The sequence below is a fragment of the Adiantum capillus-veneris genome, chromosome 2, assembly GCF_014529385.1.
Source record: "Adiantum capillus-veneris isolate H3 chromosome 2, ASM1452938v2, whole genome shotgun sequence".
Lineage (NCBI taxonomy): Eukaryota > Viridiplantae > Streptophyta > Polypodiopsida > Polypodiales > Pteridaceae > Adiantum > Adiantum capillus-veneris.
Genome location: NC_140932.1, coordinates 72,376,195 through 72,401,061, shown reverse-complemented (window position 1 = coordinate 72,401,061; position 24,867 = coordinate 72,376,195). Strand labels below are relative to the sequence as shown.

The 24,867-nt window shown below is 38.0% G+C and overlaps 1 protein-coding gene across 1 annotated transcript in view; it reads right to left on the bottom strand.

Annotated features, from left to right (window-relative positions):
- Nucleotides 1–21,346: 21,346 nt before the first annotated feature.
- The window catches only part of LOC147462970 (uncharacterized), a 41,980-nt gene continuing 38,459 nt past the window's right edge, over nucleotides 21,347–24,867 (bottom strand). The window contains exon 9 of the mRNA XM_086486490.1: nucleotides 21,347–21,646. Within this exon, the coding sequence (XP_086342616.1) occupies nucleotides 21,608–21,646 (39 nt within the window). The 3' untranslated portion in view covers nucleotides 21,347–21,607. The remainder of the gene's footprint in view (nucleotides 21,647–24,867) is intronic.

The window sequence follows — 24,867 nt, the reverse complement described above, 5'->3', positions numbered from 1 at the left end:
GTAGGCATGAAGTGTAATCACATTTGTTTATTCTTATATTTCTTTTTGTGGTGCTTCTATTGATTGTTCGTTGGTTTGGAAGGTCGAAAATTTTTCTTCCCCGTTCAAATCTAACAATTGCACTCTAATTCTTTCCTTTTTAGGATTGAGGCCACTTGAAGTGACTTGTTTCTCTTCTATCTCATTTGCCACATCATAGAAGGACATATCATCTTCTAGTTCTTGCTCATATAAATCATGAATGGAGGATTTTTTTGTATAATATAAGTGTGTATCTCCTTATCCCCTCATCGTCCAAAAACTCACCCCATCACTAGACCCCTCAAAAATGTGTTCCACTTGGGAACACTCATGCCCTCTACAAAATAGATTGATGGTATGTAAACATACAACCATAGTGAGCTTTAGGTACTAGTTCAAAGAGTAATTACTTACCCAATGGAATTGGTCCTAGACCATCCACAAGCAAACTTCTAGGAAAATTTGCAAAGATAAGCTAGCAACCTCACGGCACAGCACACCATCTCTTCTATATGGATTTGTATTTTGTGTCGCAAATATTTTATTGGTGCTACAAGAAAACCATACATCAATCACGTATAGAATCTTAGAACTATGCAACATAGCATGCAAATAAGTAATCACTAGACAAATCTACCTATCAACGGCAAACTTATCAATTTGCAAGATATCCGCAAACAAAACATCAACAACAATTTGGTAATGGAACCTTGCAATCATTCTCCCAATAACCATTGAAGTAGAAAACAAGTTACACAAATTTGCAAACAATATTGTATTAAAACTTACCAACAAATTGTGTGATAGGTCTCCTCTCCCAAGCCTCGCTCCCAAGTAAAGACTCCGCAACAAACGAAGTAGTATGCACCAACAAGGATATATTGGACACCTTAGAGGAGGGTGCCATAAGAGGTGTAGTGGCCATCAGAGAGGACATGACAGGCTCCGTAGATGGCAAAATGGGCGGCATAGAGAAAGGAGTAAATATCCTAGATGTACGTGGAGGCTCCATTTTCCATTTACCCTTCTTGAGTGCATTTCTTGCTTGTGGAGTAGCTTGAGATCCACTTCCAACGGTGTATTAAGTAGCTCCATGAGAAATGGGAGGGAGCGACTCTTCTTGTGTGTCCTCTAAAATCTCATCACTCTCTTTGTAAAACCCTTCACTCAACAACCTTATAACACAATGTGACATATGCTAGCACTAAAGCTCGGGGGGGGGGGGGGGGGGGGGGGGGGGGGTCACTATGTATAAATTTGGTATATCGCCTGCGTTCAAGGACTATTTATAAAACTCCTTATCTATGAGTTTTTGACAAATAAAATAGACCCTTTTCCTATTCAATCTGTAAATTTTTTTCCAAATCCCTTTAAGGATACCCTTATGTATATGAAAATGTGAGAAAAGATAAAATTTAATAGCCCCTTCTACTACACTCACATGATAGTCACATAATTATTATGTGAGCCCCCATAGCACTAAAGTAGTATGTTCAAACTCAAGATAACAATAGCCACGAGTGTTGAAGTACTTACTCTCCCGTAACTCTATCTCTTGCTTTGGAATAACCCCCACTAGATAATCCAACCACCAAGGACAAACATTTTCTTCCCATGTTGTCAGGTTCCTCCCAAGAAAAGAGGGAGAGTACATGATATTCTTATCACGCACATTAATCCACTCTCTAGTGAATAATGGGGTTGCATCCAATTGCTGCTCCTCTGCGCATTGCAAAATCCATCTACACAATTTTTTAGATCACCATCCACTTTAAGAAACAAAAATAAATTGAATTAGACAAAATCACAAGCAATTAACATTGTAAAGAAGACATATATCATTAAATATATATATATATAGTCTACTTTGTACTGAGGCCACTTTTTCAAAAAAAAAGCTATACACCCTATCGTGGGCTCCCACATGGGATTCAACATTGCCATTTTTCGCATAACCTTCTTACAAAATACTTTCGACCTCATCTTGGGCTCCCAAAAGAGATTCAACATTGTCATTTGTCATATAACCTTCTCACAAAAAAACTTTCCACCCCATCTTGGGCTCCCACTGGCGATTCAAGGATTTTCTAACAAACCAAAAGCTAAACCATATCATACTCAATATAGCCAACCATCACACAACAATATCCACCTTATATTGGGCTCCCACGTGAGGTTTAAGGATATTCTCACACATCAAAATCCAACACATTCTCAATAATGACAACCATCACAAAATAACATGTAAAAAATAAACGACCACCCCATGATATTGAAGACAGCAAGGCAAAGTTGCAAACCTGTAAATATTTCTCTTAGTTGAAAACACAAGTTCAGGCATCCTTTCACTAGCATCAAAAGACTTCACCGCATCCACTGGACAAATAAAAGTCTACAAACATACTGAAAATCAAAAACCATACTCAAGTTGTTCTTGTGCAAACTCAAAAAAATCTAGAACTATTTAAATACATACCTGCAAAATAGGATTCTTCATGTTAATCTTGTAGAATAGATTAAAGGAATTTAGAAGTTGTGGACCTTCTACTTGCAGCCTTTTAATCATAAGTGTAGCCTCCCCATGTAATTGAGCCCAATAAGTTTCCTTCTTCATATAACTCCGAAAACATTTATAGCCTCTGAAATGAGGATATTGTGGATCTTTAGACTTAGTGAGACTCATGAGGTGTAAAACCATCTTCTTTCTACAATAATTAACATCATATCAAAAAATAATATACAAACGTGAAACATCAAGTACATTAATATCAAATGAGAAAGAAAGTGTTCGATTACCTCTCTGGAGAGATCTTTGAGCTTGTCAAACAATAGAGCTTATATCTAGTGATCTTTAGCATGCCAGTCTCCTCCCATTTAATGCTAAATAGCAACTTGAAGAACTCATTGCCATTGAGAGGATTGGCGGTTGATAGGTACTTGTATCCCCTATCTTTCAATTGTTCCTCCTTCACCTTTGTGGCCTTGTCTAGCTGCTTCTTCCTCTCAACATCATTCAGACCAAGTGCATCAATTTTTGCTTTCTCTTTTCCATGAATGCATTGAACTCATCCTAAAACATAATACCTTATTGAAACCATGAAAAGGACATACATTAATCTAGAAACATGTAATGTAGGTATCACCTTGCACACAAGTTGGGAGAGTCAATCCACATGGAGTGTTGTACCATGATGCGGCACCATGGTAATACCTTGTCTCCGCAATCATTTCAACCCTAGCGCATTCTCTCATGTCAAGTGTTAATCTGTCAAGAATTGACAAGTTATTTGGGATACCAAATTTTTGAAACATATAGACTTCATGAGTGATGTTTGGCGTGACATGTTTCCTAGATATGCTCTAAACAAAAACAAATCAAAGAGATGAACACAAGCAATATTGCAAGACATGATAGTAGGTTTAGTGATTAGTAAACTTATGCATTGGAATTGTCAAGTGCAAGCCACTTCTTTGGCTTTGGTTAGCTCAATGAATTGGCAGCAAACACTAACATGGTATTGAGTATTGTCAGAGTACTCTATCACACAACAAAAATAATCACAGTTTGAAAAATGCAGCTTTGCATGTAGAAAATGAAAAAAAAAAGATCTTACTCTCTTTTATTCTCCTCCACCAAGTTTTCTATGATTCCCATCTCAAACCAGAAACTTTTTCCCTTTAAGCTCATGCACTCTTTCCCAAGTGCTCTCTCAAACTCAGCATTTCTTTCCCACCAAAGTGGTCCCCATTCCTCCATGTCGGCTATGGTAATTGGTATGGTATCTCCTCTAGAATCCCCAACTAGCACAAAAAGGTGACCCATTGTTTCCAAATATCTAATAGAATTGAATGAGGAAATGAGCCATTCTATATTAGCTCTAGCAAACCTAACAGCTTCATGCACCATGAGTTGACAAAGAGGAACAGGAGGAGGCAAAGTTCTCTTCTTTACATAAAATTGACTTAGAACATCCTTCATTAGGCGAAGAAAAATTTGCTTGCCTAGGTGATTTAATGCTTAGTCTCCTCACCTACCATCTTCCCCTTCTTGATCACTACCATTACTATCTTATTCATTATTATGAAGATCTTCAACATGCACATTGGTCTTTGCAAAAAAAAAGACAAGAATGTACAAACAAAAAACCACATGAAAATAGAGTTAGATAGAATCACATGCATATGATTTATAAAAAAATTTCCAGAGTCTCCTTTGTGCGGAGAATACGTTTTCAAAAGAAATTGTCCACCCTTTGTTGTGCTCTCGCATGAGATTCAAGGAGTTTCTTACAAACCAACACATAAACCATACTCAATATCTTCACCAACACATAACAATGATAATCAATCCCAAAAAAAACGTCCACCTTATCTTAGGCTCCCACATGGGATTAAGGATTTTCTGTATGGTTATTCATCACATAAGTTTATTGTCAGAAAAATCATCCACCTCATGTTGGGCTCCCACAAGGGATTCAAGGATTTTCAAACACATAATCATGGCAATTCTCTTGAAACATAAACAATAAAAATCTTCAACAACAATACAAATACAAATCTCAAAAAAACGTTTTAGGACTCATCATAAAAAATACAAACTATTGTTGCATAAATACAAAAGTTACCCGTGATCTTTACGTCATCCTCGATGATGTTGGAGTCTTCATCAACTTGAGCCTCCTCATCAATGAACACACATCTTTTAAGAACATGACTCTTTTTTTTGGGTGGAGTGTCCAAATGTTGGATTTGTGATGAGACCTCTTGATTGATCATCCTATTTGGGATACAACCCGACCTCAACTTCATGCTCACTTGACGGTTTCTTAAAGGTGAGACTGGAGGTCTACTTTTCTCGTTATGCCTCTTAGGTGCCATTATCTACACATGACATATCGACAGTTACTTTGAATTTTTTATAATTTTGATGCATAATCAATGTAATATTTCTCTTTAAAATATTGTGTTCTTATTCAATCTACTTAAATTACTTATAGTATATATAGTTTAGGTTTATAGTTAAATAGTTATATATAGCTATAGTTATGATATATACTTTAGATCTTTTGTATACCATATACTTATACTATAAACTATATATTGTCTTATACTATATAAACTTATACCATTTATACTATATAAATTTACGCTATATACTAGATATATTATGTACTATATAAGCTTAAATTATATACTTTAGATACTACATACTATATATACTACGTATACTATATACTATATATTATATATAATATATAATACTACTTATACTATACATGCTATATAATTATACTATATATTATAAATAAACAAATACTATATATTATATATACTACATAAATTATATATTATATATATAAACTTATGCTACATACTATATATACTACCTATACTATATACCATATAATATATACTATACATACTATATATATATATATATATATATTACATATATTATAAAATGTGTGTGTGTGTGTGTGTGTGTGTATATATATATATATATATATATAAACTTATACTATTTACTACCTATACTATATTCTATGTATATTGCATACAAAAAACAAGCGGAAATTGGAGAGAGAAAACCTGCGGAAAAACCTTTGCATGCAAGATTTGAGGGAAAGAAAAGGGGGAGATAGAGCTCCCCCATCATCCACGCGTACGTGGATGACGAGGGAGATCTGTCTGCCCCTTTTTTTTTTGAAACTTCATAGTCCAAGTTTTTTGTTTTCACGGTCGAATGCACTTTGAATTCCTAAACAAAGATGGCATTGTGGCAGAGTACAGAATACATAACGACATTAGGACATTCAAATGCACTTTGAATTCCCAAATGAAGACAATATTATCCACCAAAACGCAGAAAAAAGGGGGGGCAAAGCTTCATTTGGTATTTTAGAGTTTTTTTTTAGAATCAATTAAGTGATTTGCGGAAAATCAACTCAATTATGACAAAAAAAAAAAGCAACTCACACATCACGCAGATCGCAAAAAAGGGGGGGACTTTGTCATCCGCATGTGCGCGGATGATAGGGGGGCTCTGCCTCCCCCCCCCCCCCCCTCCCCCCCCCTTTTTTTTTGTTACTTTTTTGTTGTGATCTAGGCATTGCCGTGAGCGGCAATGTCTATCAACACAAGCATAGAACCACGACAATGACAAATGGCACTCAATGAAGATGACAAAGTATAGAGAGGAGCCATACTTGTTTCACTTGTTGTGAGCTCCCAAAAAAACAAAATTTTCTTCATTCAAGCACATATTTTGAGGAGTTGTGAAAACGACTTGTTTTGGCAAAAAATATTGAAAATCCCTTAATTACACACTTAAAATCACTCAAATCCACATGAATATTTTGTACCTTTTCTTCAAAAGAGTGATGTACAAGCCTACAATTAGGCATATATACATGTATAGCACACAAATTGTTAGTAAATTAATCACAAATTAGTAGATCAATTAGTGAAAAAAAGGGGGAAATGTACAAAATACACACAATTTTTTTAACCAAATTTCATCACAAATCAACCATTCATCATCATCAATACCTAATGTAAAACCTAAACTACTCTAATTGGTGATTAATGACTCTTCTATACACTAATGACTCCTCTAGCTTAGGCACTCGATCCGTGACAACTACATTGATGTTGGCGGGTTGTCGCATAGCTCAATCCACCGACATAATGTCAATGTGATGGGTCAAAACCCAGCTAGTGCAAAGAGGCATGGAGTGAATACAAATTCAAGAAGAGGATCCTAATCAAGAAAGAGAAGAAGACGGGAATGCAATGATAATAGAGAGTGCTACTCAATGCCTACTCTTTAATCTACTCTAATGTCACCAATCAAGTGGGACAATGGTGTACAATTATCAATCACTCACACACATAGATCAAGATCTCAATAAGCTCACAAATCAAGTGAAAGAGAAGAGAAATGAGAGTGGAAAGCAATAATTAGAGACAAATTAATACTTAACCACACACCATTAACACAAATAATAAAGAGATAGAAGAAGAAGAGAACTTAGCTTTCCATTGCATGCCATAGAAAGAGCGGAAGCACAAGAGGAAGCTCCATTACAAGCATCACCATCTCCACCTTCTTTACAAGCTTTCCATGAAAGCTCTACTCTCGAGTGGATAAGTGAAAAATGACCTAACTTTAACTTTATACCTAGGGCATCAAAAAGATGTTCGATCGTTCATGAGATGCATAAAACTGTGTGCATCTCTACAACTCCTAGGCATCATGATAGCCTCAATTATACAATTTGGAACTCATGTAGAGCCTGTAAATACATTAAAAATGCATATACAAATGATATGTCTGTCAAAAAATGAAGCATTGTATGCTAAAAATAACATCACTGAAGGTCGTCCACTGCTTTCCGTTGGCGTTGCTAACAGATTGACCTTCGGCTCCCTCCTTTGTTGTGGTGGACTAGCTGAAACCATAGATGGAATTTTGCACATATTGGGTTCGAGTAGTTCTTGGCGTAGGGTTGAATCTCTTGCACTACTAGACCTAGCACATATGGTTTCTCTACTTGCCCTACTGGACTAACTGAAATCATGGGTGGATTTTGGCACGTATTGGCTTCATGTTGTTCTTGGACTTGGCATTGAAGGTCTTGCACCACTAGACTTGGAAAGTGTGATTGCTCTATTTTACATCAAACATGTAGCTCTTGAATTTTTTACTGCGATTTTTTCAAGTTGGATACTACACCTTTCGGTATCGACTCCATGTCTCAACAAGATTAAGAAGTGGAGTCTTGACAAATTTTTATGAGTGTGTCTTGAGCTAGAAGACATAAAGAGGACGCACTCACAATATACAAGAGCTTAAAACTTGATTGCACCACTTAATCTTGATTACAAGACTTAAAAGAACTTGATTACAATACTTGCATTATAATGCTAGAGGACAAGCATAGACTTGATTACAAGAACAAGACTTGAACACAAGGAAAGAATTCTAAGAGGGCTTACCTTGCAAGAGCCTCACAACTGGTGTTGGCAAGACTAAGGGGAGTGTAGCCCAAGACGTCTATTTATACTAAAGCCTCAGGAGGTCAAGAACCTTCTAGGTTCTTCCTTTTGGAACCTTCTAATTTATTCCTCAAGCTTCTAGAACTTTCTAGATTCTTCTAGCTACTTCAAAGTCTTCTTGATACTTTTAGAACCTCCTAAAATCTAGTAGATTCTTCTAGAATCTTTTTCAAGTTTCTAAAACTTTCTAGAACCTTCTAGATTCTTCCAAAACTTTCTAGAATTCTTCAAAGAGCTTGCATCTATGACACCATATTCCCATCATAGGAGAAAATATTGTTGATATAAGGAATGCAAGGATGCACATATAGCTTGGAGATAGTGAAGAAGCTCAAGGAACACAACAAGAAGTGTATTACTTAGTGTGCAACTAGAAAAATAAGTTAGTTTTGAGTTATAGGTGTACATACAATGCACAGGGGGGGAAACTCCTAGTGAGGGAAAAGGTGCCCAATAAGTGTGTTCACACACTTATATGTGGTAGTGATGTGTTCACACACATCACTACCACATATATAGTAACAAATCCCATCCCCGCCACCCCACCCCCCCTTGGGAGTGTTGTGGTGAATGAGAGCTAGTATATAGTGTATAGCAAAGTGCCATTCCCTAAGGACATATCAATCCACAAAGAGAAGCAAGCCCAAAGCTTTGAACTTCTCACAAGGTAATGCCCTTGTGAACAAATCTGCAACTTTTTCTTGTGTCGGCACATAAGCTAAACTTATTTTTCCTCTTGAGAGTATCTCCTTGACATATTTTTTATGCGCCTCAATGTGATTTGTGAAAGCATGAAAAATTTGGTTCCTCGCAACTGCCAATGTGCTCTGACTATTAGTGTGTGTCCTCTCCAATAACCAAATCACTCATAAGGTGTTTGAGCCATACACACTCAGCCATAACTATGAAGACTTCCTTGTACTCAGCCTCACAACTTGAAGTGGCCATAGTAGGTTGCTTCTTAACCATAATATGCAAGAACTATTGAGCATGAAAAAAAACCCACTTGTGGAAACTTGTGTGTAATAAAAACCAACCCAATTTGAATTCAAAAATTAATGAAAATTTGGTAGCAATGATCCCCCCTTGGGATAAAACAACCCAAGATGTAAAGCACCACTCAAGTGGGAAAGATGCTTTTACCAATCTGCCAATGCTTAGACCTTGGGCTATGTATGAATTTGCTAACCTATGAGATTGCAAATTGAATATACAGCCTCATATTGCATACATAAATAAGGTATTTAACATCATGATAAAGAGTGACATCCAAAAGATCTCCAACATCATGAAGACTCAATTTCCAGCATTTTTCTATTGGAGTAGCAATAGGTTCATAGTCATAAGGTCTAAACTTACATAAAAATGTCTCTATGTATCTTGATTGACACAAAGAAATACCTCCATCATGCTGCTTAAATCGTATCCCCAAGTAATCATGCAAAAGCCCCAAGTCTTCATCTTGAATGTATTATTCAATTCAGCCTTGAATTTAGCAATGTGTGTCTCATTCAGACTAGTCTTCAGTAAATCAGCTACATACAAAATGACAACAAGATGTGCATCACCCTCATGTTTAACATACAAAGTGCTTTCAATTGGACTATAACAAAAACCTTGTTTAACCAAATGAGTGTCATCTTTCTCAAACCAAGCATGGAGGAGACTGATTCGACCCATATAAATCTTTCTTGGCATTTTCACACTTTCTTTTCTTGTTCTTTCTTGGCAAAACCAAGAGGCCGCACTACATATACTTCCTCAAAGATATCACCATTCAAGAAAGTAGTAACAATGATTGATTGATGTACATTCCATCCAAAGTGAGATGCCAATGCACATAGAAAATGAATATTAGTCATACAACAAGTAGTGGGAACAAAAGTCTCTTCATAGTCAATGTCTTTTTGCTATGCTTAACCTTTTGTAACAAGTCTATCCTTGTAGCAATCAATGTCACCATATGACTTACCTTTTAATTTGTAAACCCACTTTATATCAACGGCCATTTTTCTAGGAGGCAAATCACATAAAGTCAATGTTTCATTTAACTAAAAGTGTATCATACTTTGATTCCACTACAACCATCGAGTTTTTTAAATTTTGTAATTCATCCAAAGAAAGAGGTTCCTTTTTATCACATAAAATAATAACATTCAGATGCCTAAAACATGCATGTCAAAGTTTTGCATCTAATACAACCTTTAGATCCATAATGGTTGTAAGCAAGGGATGGTGGTACAAAATTGGTTTTCCTTGACACCACATAGGCTTGGGAGGTTTCTTAAGTAGAACAAGACTAAATTAAAAGAGGGCAAAAGGGAAATAAAGGAGAAAAATTAAATTGATAATCCCTGAGGTTTTATACTTTAGTCCTTTTTTGGAAACGTCCCATAACTGATCAACATGGGTGGGACTTTCAACGTGCAAGGAAGTAGATTTTGCTTCTCTCTCTCTCTCTCTCTCTCTCTCTCTCTATATATATATATATATATATATATATATATATATATATATATATATATATCCATGGAAGCTCAAGCCAATACCATATCTACAACTATGATGATGGAAGATGAGTGTGATCCCTTCACTAATCTCAAGTCACGGATACCTACATTTATAAAGGATACTATCATGGAAACCATGAGCGGTCACAAACCTATCAACAACCAAGAATTTTTGTCGGGCTTTGGGTGCAAATCAGGACGAATACCCCTCCAAAGATAAAAAGTAGTTGGCAACATAAAAGGAAATTTCATCCTCAACAGCAAACAAGGGTGCATGGTGGCTATAAGTAATGGGAAACTTCTCAGCTAGCAACCCACAGATCCATGAAAAAATTACCTCCATAAGCTACTTTGGCTTTTTTGGGTCATAATACTTTGGCTCATATGATCGAATGCAGGAGCACGAGTTGTAATCCGCATTCTTAAAGAACTTGTACCTCATGTTTTCCACAAGGAGGGTGTTTGTTTCATTGAATTGTGGATTATTACGTCACACTCTTCTTAGGAGCTTTAGAAAAATAAGCTTGTCGTTGAACTCCTTCGAAAGGGCTAGCACATATCTAAGTGTGGGAACCCATATCTCAAATTGAGACTAGTCAAAAATATCATGTAAACTAAGCAGTTAGAACACCTATACAAATAAGAGTATCAAAGTAACAAACATTACATAGTAGTGACATAGTACCAAACTTGGTACAACAAAATACCAAAGTACCAAATAACCAAAGTACAAAACAATACCAAATTGTGTACACAATACTAAAGTGCCTTAGCACCAGACTGCCAAAGACCCAAACAGTACCAAATAGTGTAAATAGTACCCAAATAGTACCAAAGTACCATGTAGTACCAATATGTGTACAAATCAATAGCAAAGTGCAAAACAATATCAAGATCACTAAAAATATTTTGAAAGTTAAGGGATAAATACCTAAAAAGAGGTCTTTCATCTTCATCAATTGAGGAAATTAAGCATTCACTATGGCCATCAAATTCTTCCTTTGTCTACATGACCAAACAATCATGTAACATTGCTTCACCAAGTTGATGATGAAGTCCTCCACATCAGGTATGACTACACAATATTTTTATCGAGAGACTTGCACACCTCAGGGTCTAATTTCTGATGGGGATTGGATATTTCATAAACATTTGGTTTCTTCAATATAATCCTTTAATAGCACTTTATAGACATCCAAAATAACAAGATGCCTATTGCTCGCCATTACATATGTTGGCATTGATGTATTCGGCCGTTGTTCATTTAGCCACCAATTGTCCCTTGTTGTAGTACCACTAATTAAAAGTATATGAGTAGAAGACCACATCCTTTTTGCAATAGCAAAGTTAGACATTAGGCACCATAAAAGTTTACAATTTTTTTATAGTAGGATATTAAAGTTTACAAACTCATTGACATCTTTCAAGAGTAGAGGGACATGACACCAAAGGCATTGACATAAGAAAAATGGGTTGGTATTTCATATTAAGCTAGAAGCAAGTACAAAATGTTGTCACAATAGCTTATTCTTGGAGGCTTGCATCTTGAGACCATGACCAACGAGGCGCTTTCTAGATTTCATAAGGAATATTTGGGAGAGGGTGGCTGAGTCAATGCTATCACCTGTTTCTAAGGGTGCTGCATTAGGCCTCCATTAGGAAGAGAATGGGGTCTAGGAGGGCCTCTTTATTTGGCAATTTAAGGAAGTCAAATCTTTAGTATTAAGAAAGTAATCAAAGGACAGCTTTTGAATTCAAACAGGAAAAATGGATAGTTTATTTGAATTCAAATCCCCCCCCCCCCCCCCCCCCCCCCCGCCAAAATGGAATTCAAAATCTAGCAGGTAAAACCCTATCATGTGGCATATCTATGCAAAGAGCTCATCGCGTAGAACCAGATATATGATATCCACTCAAATTGGAGATGTCTCAAATATTTTGTGTGTCTACAATCTCAAGCATAGGCATGTATGTCCAAAGGGTGGATCGTGCAAGAGGTATTTTTTTACATCTCAGAGTATTTGGCACAAGTTGATCCTTCAATGCCTCGCGTGTGGCCATACGAGGAAGATGCAAGGATGACTTCACACTTGCCAAGTGGAAAAGGAAAATTATTTAACATGGATATGAATCTATCCCGCCAAGTGGTCAATAACTTTTTCATTCTCAATGCAAAGGTTATGACCAAGTGGGTGGACTCGTGGACAATGGCAAAGGCAAGGCGTTTGCAAGAGAGAAACATGGAAACAAGTACTTGGAGGAAGGAGGGCACCCCAGTGCCTAGACACCTTGCATGTTTCCCACATCTTATTAGTGCACAGTGGATTCATGAGAGAATGACTGAAGCAAAAGCGCGTGGAGAAAACAGCACCAACAAAGAATGGGAGTATGCACGAGGCTGCATACCAAAGGTAGAGAACTCATATACCTAGACCATATTCTATAGTTTTTCCTTGATTTTATCTTTGTAATTGATAAAAAGATATTTTCCTATTTTGTAGTGCTTTCCTTTAACTCTATGTGGTCAAAGGGTCATCACTTTCGTACGTGCCACATTGACGAGCGTAGAACCACCATGGATTGTGGAATCATGGGCAACTTTGACACAAATGGTGATGAAGCTAGGTACTGTGGAACTATTGAAAGGATACTACAGGTTAATTTTAGAACCTTTTGTGCCTTCATCTTTGAGTGCAAGTGGTTTGCAAATGTGTCTAGACGACATGAAAATGGCCTCTACATGGTAGACTCTAGTGTGCATCACACAGGGAGGTATGACAATTTAGTTTTGCCATGCAATTGCAGGTGAGCGACTACCTTTTTTATTCTTATTTGCTTGTAACATTAATTATACCAACTCACTTTGAGCTTCTCTTCTATAGGTCATCTATATCCCAGCAATCCACCAACCAAAACTTTGGTTCGTAATTCCCGTAACACCTCGAAGAAGAACCATTTTTTCCATTAAAGAAGTAGAGACCATCTTCGACCCTCTTCCACTTTTTCCATTAAAGAAGTAGAGACCATCTTCGACCCTCTTCCACCTCCTATTTTGGATGAGGGGGAGACAGAGGAGAGGGAGGTTGATGAATAAGTCCGGTGGCTGTAAGTCTTAGCGAGGATGATTGTCATGATGATGAAGATGATGAGATGGAGGATGAAGAATTCAAAGATGATGAAGCCAACGCATCCACAAATGACAATTCTGTTTCTCTCTTTATTGATTTAGGAGCCATGGGCTTAGAATTGGATGATGCTTCTTCTAGGGATCTATTCGATGAAGATGATTCATAAACATTTTGCATACTTTAAGCTATGAAATTTTTTGGTCGTGTCATCCATTCATCTCTCTCTCTCTCTCTCTCTCTCTCTCTCTCTCTCTCTCTCTCTCTCCCCCCTCTTCCTTTCTCTAATTTTGTGAAGCATGTTAAATTATGTTAATCAAGTGATAGTGATTAGTTTAGTTGTAACCAAGTGTAATCCCACATAGCAAACTATTGCTCCATGTTTTTATGTCTCTTTTTCTAAAATTTAAAATTTTCATATAATGTTTTTTAAATTTTTATTAAAAGGAGGGAAATACCCAAATTTGAGGGGGGGATGTTTAAGCCAAAATTTGAATGTTTAGGCACTAAATTGCACTTCGAGAATAAATGCAGTATAGCTGCACTTATATTGGACCTTGTAGTTGATCCAGCCTCCTTCTGCTTAGCCTCTTTTGCCTTCAATTATAGACACTGCTTGATCAAGTGATCACTAGCTTTACAATAATGGCGACGCATCTTCTTTTTGCCCTTATCACCAGAATTCCCAGACGAAGTGCTTCCAGCAGAAGCATTAGGAACAAAAATATTTTCCACTTGTAGAAGAACCATGAGAAGTGGTTACATTACTGTTACCACCTTTTCTTTGAGCAAAAATAAAAGCCTCTTTAATTGCATGTTGTTTAGCCCTTTTTTTTTGGAAAGTGACTCTTGCAACAGCAATGTGCATAATGCATCAAACTTGACAACTTCAGGATATCCTTGGGTCATAAATCTCCACATACTAGCAAAAGCCTGGTAAGAATCTAGCAAAGCATCCAGTCTGCACAAGGGAACTGTCAGAAATGACTTCGCCTACAGAAATAAGTTGCTCGTTTATATCCTTGACACCAACAAGGAAAGTATCCATTTTATCTTTCTCATGCATATTCTTTGACTCCAGCTCTTTACACAGCAATGCAATTTTTGCCTCATTGCCACTTGCATAAAGACCAACTAGAATATGCCAAGTTTGTTTTGCAATTTTTTTTGAACAAATATGATGAGAAATAGTGCACTTCATAGACAATGCGATCAATGCATGATCCTTCCCATCTCTTACATCCCAACGAGCTTTCTCAGCCGTAGGCAAAACACTTCCAATAGAAGCAATTCGTGCAACGAAATCTGCAGCATCCTCAACATTACATGTATCCACAGAACCAGGATGTATATCGATGCCTTGCACAATGTTCCAAACGCCCTTTGACACAAGGACATGTGGCATCAAGTAAGCCCACATAGGGTAATTGTCCCAATCCAATTTGTCCCCATTAGCAAACATCTTGAACACATCTGTGTTGTTGTCAACCATGGCAAATGTCTGGACCTGATGTGAAAACTTCCCAAAAAGAGGAGAAAACAAAGTGAGAACAACACAAATTGTAGAAAACTATAAGGGACCTGGCTCACCAAAGCTCACAGACATCTGAGAAAGTGAGCAGGCATGTAATATCGATACTGACGACTAAGCCCGTGAGGACGCAACCTGCTTTGATACCAATTGTTGGAAATATGGTTGCAAGGAAACGCATAGATCTTAATGAAGACGAAGGAAGCTCAAGGCACACAACAAAGAGTGTATTACTTAGTGTGCAATGGAAAGATAAGATAGCCTAGAGTGATGGACATACTATACAATGCACGGAGGGGAAAACCTCCTAGTGAGGGAAAAAATGTCCCGACGGTCTTAAGTGTGTTTACACACATCACTACCACATGTATATAGTAACAATATATGCACTTCTAAGACTTGCACTTGTTGTAAAATTTGTGGATGATAGATGTATAATTCATGATCTCAATTCTCGTGATAAAATTGTTGCATCTGGCATTTTGTGTCGTGAGTTATATAAGGTCATTTTGTATGACAAGTGTGGGAAGAATTTTACAGATGCAATTGTGGATTCAAAAGTTGTTTCAGATGCCAAAATTTGGTATGCATGTTTTGGGCATTTGAATTTTGTGAGTTTATTGTGTTTGCAAAAATTTGATATGGTTGCCTATATGACTCCTCTTGAAGCCCCTTCTAAACATGTTTCTGAAGTCTGTATTTTGGGTAAGATGTAGTGTTCAAATTTTTCAGAAATAGTTTAGTAAGGGCTATATGCAGGTTACAACATGTGCATAGTGACGTTTGTGGACCTATAAAAACTCCATCCTTGGGTAATTACATGTACTTTGTGACTTTCATTGATGATTACTATAGGCATGCTTGGGTGTATCTACTTAAAGCTAAGTCCAAAATATTCATCTGTTAGAAGAAATTTATGGTTATGGCTTAAAATGTCTCTATACGTACAATGGGCACCCTCTGTTCAGATTAATGGATGGGGAGTATATGACTCATGAATTTAATGCCTTTCTGACTAGTCATGGGATAAATGTTCAATGTCATATACACTATGGCAAAATGGTGTTGCTAAAAGAAGAAACAGGTCTTTTAAAAAGATGGCACGATGTACGGTCAAGAGTCAAGCTTTACCACATTTGTTTTGGCTTGACGCTGTCATGTGTGCTACTTATGTACTTAACATGTGTCCTACCAAAGCGTTGCGAACTATGACTCCTTATGAAGCATGGCATGATAAGAAGCCATTTATTGATCATAGGAGTACCTTTGATTATTCAGCTTATGCTTTTGTGCCACAAAGGCAACACAGAAAATTGGATGATAAGGCTGTCAAATGCATTTTTGTTGGTTATAGTCTTGAAAGCAAAGGTTACACTTTATAACATCTACAAAAAAACCATATCTTGGTTTCACAAAATGTTGTATTTGTGAAAGATTCTATTTAGCCTTTATTATCATGTACCAAAGACAGTAATGTAAGCTCACGACATTTATGACACTTTGTTGCCTCTATTCAATGGTGGAAACTTGAATGTAAGTTCCAATGACACAAATATACAACCTATGGAGATTTCCAAAAATGTTAGAGATCGGCGTGCAGACGTACATGATGAACCTTATGTGGAAAGGGCTAAGAATGAAGAGGCTAGGAGTATGCCAAAATAGCTAGTGTATACTTTACATGATAGTAAATTGTATGCACCTATGTCTAGCTGTACTAGTTGAAGTTCTCGCCATGCATCATCTACATCACATTGTTATGCTTTGGTTGTGTCTAGTTTATGCAACAAAAAGGAACCTGTTCCCTTTGATGAAGCACGAAATTTAAAAATTTGGATGGCTATAATGAATTTAAAATATGATTCACTTATAGAAAATGAAACATGGACTTTATATTATTTTCTTCCTACTAAAAAGGTCATTGGTATAGTGGGTTTACAAGTTGAGACATAAGCCGGATGGCGAGATTGATCTCTACAAGGCTAGATTTGTTGCAAAAGGTTATGCAGAGAAAAAAGGCATTGACTATGAAGAGACTTTAGCTCCCATTCGTCATATGACTACTGTTTGTTTTCTATGTGCATTGATAGCTTACTTCCCATGGAGTGTAAATCAATCAAACATTGTTACTACTTTTTGGGAATGGTGATATATTTGAGGAAGTATATGTAACGCAGCCTCGTGGTTTTTTCAAGGAAGGAAAAGAAAAGAAAATGTGCAAATGCAAGAAAGCTTTATATGGATTGAATCAGTCTCTTGGTGCTTGGTATGAGAAATTTGACACTCATTTGATTAAACAAGGCTTTTGTAACAGTCCAATTGAAAGAAATTTGTATTTCAAGGGTGAGGTGATGTATATCCAGTCTCGTTTTGTATGTAGATGATTTGTTGATTACTAGTCCAAATGAGTCACACATTATTGAATTCAAGGCTAAATTGAATGCTACTTTCAAGTTGAAATACTTGGGGCTTTTACATCATTACTTGCGCACACAGTTCAAGCAGTGTGATGGAGGTATTGTTTATTCTTAGTCAAGAATCTCTTTGATTTTCTTAAGGAGTTTCAATTTGAGTACTACTTAATAAGTCCTTTAACAAGTCCTTTTTAGTAGTACTCCCTTTGCTCTAGCTCTACCAAGATCGGCTATTGTCTTGGGGGGTCACTATGATTTGTATCAAGCAAGATACATAGAGACATTACTATGTAAGTTTGGACTTCCCGATAGCAAACCTATTGCTACTCCAATGGAGACAAGTTTGAGATTGAGTCTTCATGATGGAGATATTGGAGATGTATAAATACCTTATTTACGTATGTAATACGAGGCCATATATTCGGTTTGCAATCTCACAGGTCATCAGATTTATGCATAGCCTAGGGTCTAAGCATTGGTAGGCTGTTAAAAGGATCTTTCGCCACTTGAGTGGCACTTTACATATTGGGTTGTTTAATTTGAAGGCGGATCATTGCCATCATATTTACATGTTTTTTCATGCTTAGATTGGGTTGTTTGTTATGTGACACACGAGTGTCCATATGTGGTTTTTGTTCATGCGCAACACTTCGTGCATATCCTGGGTGAGCAAGAAGCAATCAACTATGACCACGTCCAATTGTGAAGCTGAGTACAGGGTAGTCTTCATAGGTATGGTTGAGTGTGTATGGATCAGATGCCTTATGGTTGACTCCTATGTTGAATAGGACAAGACACTACCAACATCATCTACATTGATAGCTAGAGTGCAATGGCAGTTGCGAGGAACCAAGTTTTTCATGCTCGCACAAATCACATTGAGGTGCATTATCAATATGTCAAGGAGAGGCTCTCAGCAGGACACAATAGTTTAGCTTATGTGCCGACACAGGACACTCTTGCAGATCTATTCACAAAGGCATTGACTTATGAGAAGTTTGAAGCTTTTCACAAAGCTTTGGGCTTGTTTTCTTCGTGAATTGATCATGTCCTTAGGACATGGCACTTATCTATACACTATGTGTCATCTCTCATTCACCACGTCACTCCCAGGGGGGATTTGTTACCATATATGTGGTGGTGATGTGTGAGCACACTTAAGACCGTCGGGGCACTTTTTCTCCCACTAGGAGGTTTTATCCACGGTGCATTGTATATACACCCATCATTCTAGGGCTAACTTATCTTTCTATTTGTGCACTAAGCAATACACTCTGTTGTGTGCCTTGAGCTTCTTCATCTTCTCCAAGCTATGTGTGCATCCTTGCAACCCTAATTCCAACAAAGAATGCACATATTTGTTGGGCTTCCAATCTTTACTTAAATCTCATAAATCAACCTGCTTTTCAAAAAAAAAATCATACATAATCTATCAAGAATATAAGCTTATAACCAAAACCACGTAAATGAGATTAGAAATTCTCTTTTGATGTTTCAATTGAGGGACTAGTTGTGATAAATTGAAATCGACAAAAAGTTTCAAAATTTTGAACATTCGTACGGTTTATATCTCGCAGGTGAAATATGAGAATTTTTAGTGGGTGCAGTTTTGAGATAGAAGAAAGCTTACATAAACAACTATAATCTAATACTTGGATAGCATGTATTAAAATCTATTAAGTTATGTGAGTTCATTACACAAGTTCCATGCACGTGGTTATATACGAAGTGAAACATGTTATTTGTATAATTTGGAGAGTCTTCATGTTAGGCAGACACCTCCATAGCTCCTATATCTACTATTAGACCTTTTGATTATTAATCGACCTTTGCTACTATGCTAAGCTATGTTAGATCATTTTGGACCTCTCTTATGCCCTATTCATCATGATCAACCCCTATTAGGTTACTATTAATTATAATAAGTTGATTAACTCAAACACCATCTTTGAAGCACTATTATGAATTTGTAGATTTTCACAATGCATCTTGGGCCATACCTTCCACGCAAAGGCACAATCAAAAAGCCCTTTGCTGCTAAATAAAAGCAAAGTGTCGTTCTTCCTCGCAACAAAATCTGAAGGCAATTGGAGTTTTTGGGTGCAACTCTACACGATTTGCAAAAAATTTAGCAAGCATTCAATTGCATATCTTCCACTCAAAGAGGAAGATGAAGATATGGCTAGTTATTTCAGGAGGCTAAGCTCCATGTGCACTCAAGGACCTATTTAGAGTACCTTGTTGATGAGGAGGACAAGGCAGCAATGCTTCTCAAAGCACTTCAAGACAACAAGGACTTTGAGTAACTTGTCACCGTCCTAAAGGATGAGAATCCAAATTTAGAGCAAACATGAAACTATGTTAATCACTTTTTCAAATGACTAGCATGAAAGACAAGATGAACGTGAAAGGAAGTTGGTAGTTCTAAGTTAATCTTAACTCAACAACCTTATTAAGTAACTTGAACAGACCACAATACCAAGGTGAAAACTTAATAATCCTTTGATGGTCAAGTTGAGCTCAATCATGCCCAACCTTCAAATTCTTTAATGTTCTCGCGCCTCTTTTGTTTTAAAATCCCCTTCCTCAAAGATCATCCAATGTCCTTTCTTATCCTCAAATTTCTTGTAGCGGTCTTCAATCTTATGTACATTATGACGAGCAATGTGTAACATATCCATGTATACTCAATAAAGAAACTAGTTTTTAAAAAAATTCAATGTTCTTGGGCAAACTTTGAACATTTCTATCATCAAATCATATTGAGCTTATAATAATTGTAAGCACAAAGTTACAACAAACTTTATTCTTTATGATGAGGATGATTTTGTATATAACAGATAACCAGAATAGCCAATGTGGCACTGACAACTACCCTCGAGGAGATGATTATTTTCTAAAAGAAAAATTTTTCCTTAAAAACAAGGTATAGCCTAATAAAGTACATTTGAGAGACTACTCAACATATAAATAGTACCTGAAGCCCTCCATATATAGAAACACTCAAAACTAGAGCTATGTTTAGAAAATAATTTGGCAATAAGTCTTGCTCAAGAGATTTTCTCTCTCTCTCTCTCTCTCTCTCTCTCTCTCTCTCTCTCTCACACACACACACACACACACACACACACACACACTTTTTTTTGTAAATCTGATTTGATTAATTTACAATGGGAAACCTCAAACTGAGGAAAACCCATGAAAAAGAAGACAAACAAAAACCGGAGCACTATTGAGACTCTGAGGGCTAGTACCAACCATCATAAGCAAAATGCAGCGCTGATGCCAGATGGCCCACAGAACCCAAAATCTAAAACAAACAACCAAAGGAGAGGATGAGAAAGCCTTGCTCCGATGCAGACTCTCCAATCGAAGGGAATTGCCGAGAGAGGATTGCCGGCCATGCCATTCCAAACGCAAGGTGGTGATAGCCTTCCAATCAACAATGAGAGAAGAAGGGACATCCAGGAATGTGCCCTTCAAGCTTGCCAAAAATGACCTCCCAATATGTTGGCTGCCAATGACCTAAAGACGGTGTGACGATATGCCCGTCTTGGTGGCATGTGCGCACGGGCGTGCGCACACACACACACACACAGAGCATGACTACCGATTGTCATGCATAATCTACAAATGGAACATTTTTCTTCTATAGAAGGGAGCACAAAGTCTTCAAGTGGAAACATAAACAGGAACAGGCAAACCTACAAGTACATTGAGCATCTTCAACATAAAGATGCCCTTGAATCGAGTAAAAATTTTCTTTTATATGTACATCAAATCTCATCTAAAGTTTCCATCCCTGGTATCAAGATTACGGATTATTCGAGAATACTTTTTTCTTCCAAAAAAGGAGGTGACTTACTAACACAAAAAAAATAAAGAATAAAAGAAGTAACAAATGGCAAGAGATTTCTGCTCTGTGGGTAATCCCTTTCAGAAAGCCTATTAAAAGGACTCTTGCAAGCTGAAAGTTTTCCAAGCAGCCTGTTTCAAAAAATACAATATGAAGCCCATTATAAGCCAGAAACTCTCTCTCTCTCTCTCTCTCTCTCTCTCTCTCTCTCTCTCTCTCTCTTACCCCCCCCCCCCCCCCCCCCCCCCCTTACGACGATAAAATTCTCTTCTTCTCAGGTGTGTGTGTGTGTGTGTGTGTGTGTGTGAATAAAAAGAGGAAAATGGTATACCCTTTCTGTCACCCAAGTGGGGTAGATTGGTTATGCCATTTCCCTCTTGAATAGCAGGTCTTGAGTTCCAACTCTCGTCGGATAGATCTTTGAGATCTCTTGGGACAGTTTCCTACGATGTTAAAATTCTCTTCTTCTTCTCTCCCCACAGCAGCCCATACCAAACCCAATTGATTACCCCATGTTTTTAGACTGACATAGTCTTCCTCATACCATTAGAAGCAAGTAGATTATCATCAAAGGCTGTTTTTTGACTTCTTTTTCTCATTTATTTTCCCACGAAGCTTATGGAAGCGAACATGCTAGGTGCAACGAAGGATAAGCACACCTTGCTCGGTTGTGCCTACTATTTAGGTTTTTAGATATTTGCTTAAGAAGAGCTGGGTGACCGCACAATTAACATGACACACAATCAGATATCACACTAATCCAAAGACGAAGGCGTGGCACGTTTATGCTACTATTTAGTTCTTTGGCTATTTGCTTAGGGGAAGTTTCTAGACCACACGATAAAGATGATAGAGGATTCAATATCAGACTAATCCAAATACCCCATCCTTGCCAGTTGCGCTACTACTACAAAAACAAAAACAAAAAAGAAATAAATAAAAAAGACGTACAAAGGGTGGCTCCTCTCTCATAAAGGTGAGGGAGAATGGATGATACAATTAGTGAGGGGATCCGAGGGTCTACATGATTGGGTGATACATGGGGGCTTGATGAAACAACCTTCGGTAAAAAAGAAGAGGAGGTTTTTTTTTTTTTTTTTTGGGGGGGGGGGGGTTTTTTGTGCGTGCGGGGTCATGAGGTTCTCACCAACACCATCAAGAGCCCCCACTTAGTCACAAGAGTGTTATTTGCTTCCAAATTGCAGAAACGATGCGTACAAGAACCATACATCAGATCCAACCAAATGACAACTTGGCACCCGATGTACACTCTCCAATGCTTGAAACTCACATCTAACCTATGGCTCCAATCAGCTCCCACAAAACAAGACACCTCTTGGTGGCTAATTTGGGACTTCTCGTAAGTGCCAGATCTGATGGGCTGGAAAAAACTTCATGGCTGAAAATGGCGGACTCTCCGACTGATCTTGTTCAATAACTTCAGAGATTAAATTGGATACTTTCTGGCGCCTTCTTAAAAGGTTGGAACTTGGCTGAATTGCATCAGATCTGAGGCTGACCTCTGGCCACCCCAAGACGCTGATGATGCTGAAGATTTGGCTGCTTATGGCGCCCAGAACGCATGAGAAGGATGGTTAGTGAACAGCCAAGCAGGGGTGCCGACACTGGCAAATCTGGCTGATTTGGCCAAGGCTGACCGGGAAGAGGCAAATCTGCCCATTTTCATCAGGGCTGATTGCCCTCCACTGAAAACTCTTTAAGTACTCCTTAGGTGGCCCCTAAAGATCCTGCCCAATGGGCTACATCTCTCCTAGCAAGAGGATATTTTGTACAAGAGTAAACGGAGGACACCATGAAGCAGCACATAAGAAGATTGACACCAAGATACACGCAGTCTTACAAGAATGTCAGCTACAAGAATCGCTCGGCCTCAAGGTCACGATTGGCGGGCTCCACTCACCGTGGTGCACCAGCAAGAACACTCTTGAAGAAGTAATAACCAAGCTCAATGACATTCTTCAACCTGTCGTCATTACACCTGAAACTGTCAATTGGATCAACGGCATGTGCCACCCGAGCATTGCATACTCACTTTCAAGGACAAAGATGAATGGATGAAGCTGGTACGTCAATCTCGACTTCTCAAGGGAAAATAAGTTTTGGATCGTTGAGGAACTAACCATGAATCAACTCAAGAGTAAAGCAAGCAAGCTCAAGAAGATGCATGAAGCACACAAGCAAGGTAAATGGGCAGTCTGTCGAGGTGGCAAAGGCGTCATCCAGGAATTTCGAACTCCCAAACCAGCTCTCTCATTAGCTGACCCCCCTTAGGTTTTGTTCTTTCCTTTATTCTACCCTCTTGATGGACCCTCAGTCGTTAACCAATATGTATCGATCATCCTGACTTAGAAGGAACAGTTGTAATGCTTTGCTTTGGTCCCATGGGTCATATATGACCTTAGTGGACGATAGCTCTCTCTCTCTCTCTCTCTCTCTCTCTCTCTCTCTCATATAATGACACTGAAAGTTGTTCTTGAGGAAAGCACATCACATGGTAGGAGGATTTACTATACCTTCGTGGCTTTTCATAAAGCATTTGATACTATTCCCAGAGCTCGATTGATGCAAAGACTGCAGGAGATGGGAGTACCTACAGAGCTGAATTGGGGAGTCATGGCTTTTTACAAGACAGTTGTGGGGTAGGTTCATACTCCCGAGGGGTTATTCACTCCACAGTTGGAGTGAAACAGGGATGCTGTTTCTCCCCTACATGGTTTGTATGTAGATGAACATTGAGAGGGGAGGCGACAGAGGAGCATAGCTAGCAAGGACCTAGATTTCATTACTATTGTATGCAGATGATATTGTGTTAATCTCAGATTCGCTAGAGGGGCGACAATTGGATGCATTGCACACTCTTGCTAGTGATGAAGGCCTGCCGGTGAACCTTGGCAAGACCAAAGTTATGATGTTCAACACCATAGCACGGTGGGTCACACAATATGCACTGACCTTCACATATGATCAGCAGACGGTTGAGTATACAGACGCATACACTTACTTGGGAGTGGTCTTCAAAGTTCAATGGTCCAAAGTTCTCTTTGAGGAGAGCAAAAGAGACCAGACTGACAAGAGCACATGCAGCTTTGTGGAGATGGAGAGGATGTGTTCGCAGATTCAATTTTAGGAACCTTGAACAAAGCTCTAGATATTCGACAAATTGGTTACTTCAGCTATGCTTTATGGGTGCAAATATGGGGACCATCAGTAGACCATCATAGGCGAGCTGGCAATACTGATGGATGGAGATGTATGGAGAGGCCTCTGGTCTCTATGATTTTCCGGATGATTAGGGCAAAGGCCTCTGTTACCCCACGAGATTATTCGTGTG